At 41.0% G+C, this 3,355-nt stretch overlaps 1 protein-coding gene across 1 annotated transcript; it reads right to left on the bottom strand.

Annotated features, from left to right (window-relative positions):
* Nucleotides 1-166: 166 nt before the first annotated feature.
* Nucleotides 167-1,921, bottom strand: LOC129115565 (trace amine-associated receptor 13c-like). The gene is made up of 3 exons (XM_054626967.1): nucleotides 1,758-1,921; nucleotides 1,027-1,538; nucleotides 167-447 (listed from the first exon to the last, which is right to left on the bottom strand). The coding sequence occupies exons 1-3, from the start codon at nucleotides 1,919-1,921 to the stop codon at nucleotides 167-169; spliced, it is 957 nt and encodes a 318-aa protein (XP_054482942.1).
* Nucleotides 1,922-3,355: the final 1,434 nt, after the last annotated feature.

Here is a 3,355-nt window from a genome sequence, read left to right as displayed (position 1 = left end):
AATGAAGTGCAAATACAGAATAAAGTGAAATACAAATATTACCATATAAGAACAACACTGTTTCTCCAGCCATTACACATTTTGAATTTACTTAAGTGGATATACTAAAACAAATACATTTACATCTTCATTGAAGGTTTGAGTAATGTGACCGACCATTCTGTCTCTAAAGTATTTTCATATCACAAGAGTCAGGCTGAAGTATCTTAAATGATACAATGAGTTTCAAAGATTTTCTAAACCAGGGGTAGAAAAAGGTATAAATAACTGGATTTAGACTAGAGTTACAGTAGAACAGCCAGGTTGTGAAGGTAAAAGATGTAGTCTGGCTTTTAATAAAGGAAAAGTATAACGGGCAAAGGCATATGAGGAACACAACCACGACAATACCAAGAGTCCTGGCTGCTTTAATCTCAGATTTCTTAGCAGTTACACCAACTGAACCTTGTTTTCCAACCGATGCAACGTGGGAACCCCTGCCCGACCACTTCGCTCTGCTGCCTCGGGCGATTGGTTTCCCCGTCGCTCAGAGGTCCCTCCGGCCGATCCACCCGGTCACAGCTTTTTTCTGTCCTGGCCCTCAGTGGTGGAATGAACTCCCCACCGACGTCAGGACAGCAGAGTCGCTGCCCATCTTTAGGCGCAGGCTGAAAACTCACCTCTTCAAGAAGTACTACCCTGAGCCTTCCTCGTAGCACTTATTGCACTCGTATTAGTTGTTGCACTTACTGTATTTGTATCAGTTCGCTGCACTTATTGAATTTGTATTTGTTTACTGCACTTATCCTATTCGTAGTAGTTTGTAGCACTTACTATATTCGGATTAGTCTGTTGCAATTATTGTTTTCGTAGTAACTTGCCTCTGCACTATACTTTTGCTCTGGTTTATGCTTTAAGATGCTTGTTTAAGAAAGGAGATGCACTTATGACTTCTGGTGACTAGTAGTTCTCTTGAATACCTATGTTGAATACACTTCCTGTAAGTCGCTTTGGATAGAAGCGTCTGCTAAATGACTGTAATGTAATGTAATGTAATGGAACGCATGGCTTGAGCCTGAGACACAGCCACCACAAATATTCTTATATATAGAACTATGATGACAGTAATGGGGACGATAATGGTTAAAACAAAGTCCACAGATCCGGTGATCCAGTCAAAAGCAATTACACACTCTCCGTAGCAGGAATTATTCAAAGTAGGATGTCTCAGAGATTCCGTAAAAATGAGAATAGAACAGAGAACAGAGTAAATCCAACACAGACAAACACATATTTTGGTTCTGTCCAGAGTAACTCGGGTGTTATAATGTAGAGGATGACAAATAGCCAAATAGCGATCAATTGATATGAGCACCATATTTCCAACTGACAAAGAAGTAATGATAAATTCTATAATACAATACAGATTACACATGCGGTCACCCAGGAACCAACAATTCCCTGTTAAAAGGATTCCAACCGGCATCAGCAGGAGGCCAACGAGGAAATCTGAGACAGCCAGGGAGAGGATGAGGAGGTTGGTGGGGCTGTGGAGCTGCCTGGAGAGGAAGAATATCAACACTTTTTAGATTTTTGTGTGTCTGTAACATCAATGAATTAATACTGGAGTGCAACATTATATTCTAATACATGTTTTCTAGTAAGGATTTTTAAAACACAGATGTATTATTTATATTCACAGTAAAAGAGAGGATATGTAATTCATGTTCATTTTCATTATGAAAATAAATTAGTTCATGCTAAGAGTTAATCTCTGCCTGAAGTGGGAGATAGAGATGATGACCAGCAGGTTGAGAGCTGCAGTGAGCAGAGATATGAAGGACAGCAGAAGGTTAACAGGCATGCCGTAGGACTGAGGTTTCCTGCAGGAAGTGTTGAGCAGCAGTGGAAAGCAGAGTTCAGCGCCTTCAGTTGTCTCCATCTTCCGAGGAAGGTAGTGAGAGGAGGCTGAGTTCTAGCAGCTTTTTGACTAAAGCTTCCTGCTACACAACTGGTGTATATCTTTTCTAGTCTCGTCATAACTCGACTGCCCTGTTTTTTCTCCAGTAGAGAAGAAAGTCCCTCCCCTTCACTTTGCTTTCTCTGGTCATCATCACTTACTTTCCTCCATCTCGCACTTGGTTTATTCTGTCATTGACAACTTAACCTTTTTGGTTAATGGTGTCCATTTCATCCTTGTTGGTGAAGTGGATTAGCTTTACAATATAAAAACAATAAACATTGTGACAACTCTTTGTGTTCAAGACCAATTTAAAGGCAACATATTTGGACGGCTGTGGCACATGAGGTAGAGCACTTGTCCCGTAATGTTAGTAACCGTGTTGGTTGAGTTTTTGTTTTTCCAGCAACATGTGCTTTTGTTTACACTTTGATCATGTGGTGTTGTCATGTGTTTTCTGTTTTTGTTTTGAAAAGTCATGTGGCCCTGACTCCACCCTGTCTTTGTTTGTTTTCCCGCCATTTTGTGTGCACACCTGATTTCTGTTTGTGGTGATTGGTTTGTGGGTATTTAAGCCCGGTGTGCCTTGGAGTCTCTGCCAGATCGTGCCAGTTAATACTTGAGCCTTTCCAGCGTTCCGTTAATCTTGTTATATTCTGTCTGCCTGTGATTTTTGACCTTTGCCTGATTTTGACCTGCCCTGTTTGGATTCTGTGTTTTGGATACCTTTGCCTTGGACTCTGTTCTGACTTTTTGGATTTTTGACCTCTGCCTGCCTATTGACTACGAGACTGTTTTTTGCCCTTTGGATTGTTGCTTGAGAACTAAATTAAATCTACTCTGAACCAAGAGCTGTGTGTCTGCTAGTGGGTCTTTTTCTACTGAATCCCTAACACGTAACCACAAGGTTGGTGGTTCAAACCTCTCTACCGGCAACATGCCGAGGTGTCCTTGAGCAAGACACCTAACCCCAAGTTGCTCCCCGGGCGCTTCATTGCAGCCCACTGCTCCTCCGGGATGGGTTAAATGCAGAGAAATAATTTCCCCATTGTGGGACTAATAAAGGTTTAATTATTATTATTAATTATTCCAATAATTTATTTAGTTTTGAAGCTGTTTCAACTGAGTGCAAGTCACCCACAAAAAGCCAATACAGGCCCACTGTAGGTTAATCCATACAGAGTCCACAGGATGTTTCATCTTGGGCCACAGCAATTTCAAATGGGTTTGCATGCTTTAGCCCTTGTTGGGCCCAATGAACTATAATCCCTTTCCGGCTAATTGGTCGATTTCAAAATATCAAAGTATAAAATGAATCTATCATTAATAACTGCTACTGTGGCCCCAAGCAGTAATCAAAAGATAATGGCACACTGATTTACCTTAATTTCAGAAGATTTCAACTTTAGCTGTGCT

Source organism: Anoplopoma fimbria, unplaced genomic scaffold (assembly GCF_027596085.1).
Source record: "Anoplopoma fimbria isolate UVic2021 breed Golden Eagle Sablefish unplaced genomic scaffold, Afim_UVic_2022 Un_contig_11915_pilon_pilon, whole genome shotgun sequence".
Lineage (NCBI taxonomy): Eukaryota > Metazoa > Chordata > Actinopteri > Perciformes > Anoplopomatidae > Anoplopoma > Anoplopoma fimbria.
This window is presented reverse-complemented; position numbering and strand designations above follow the sequence as displayed.

What these genes read in the sequence shown, in the direction of transcription:
- LOC129115565 (XM_054626967.1), bottom strand. Translation starts at nt 1,921, where the DNA reads ATGGAGACAACTGAAGGCGCTGAACTCTGCTTTCCACTGCTGCTCAAC. An exon ending in ATCTCTATCTCCCACTTCAG is followed by an intron (nt 1,539 to 1,757) that starts GCAGAGATTAAC and finishes CTTCCTCTCCAG; the next exon opens with GCAGCTCCACAGCCCCACCA. An exon ending in CATGCGTTCCATTACATTAC is followed by an intron (nt 448 to 1,026) that starts ATTACATTACAG and finishes CGGTTGGAAAAC; the next exon opens with AAGGTTCAGTTGGTGTAACT.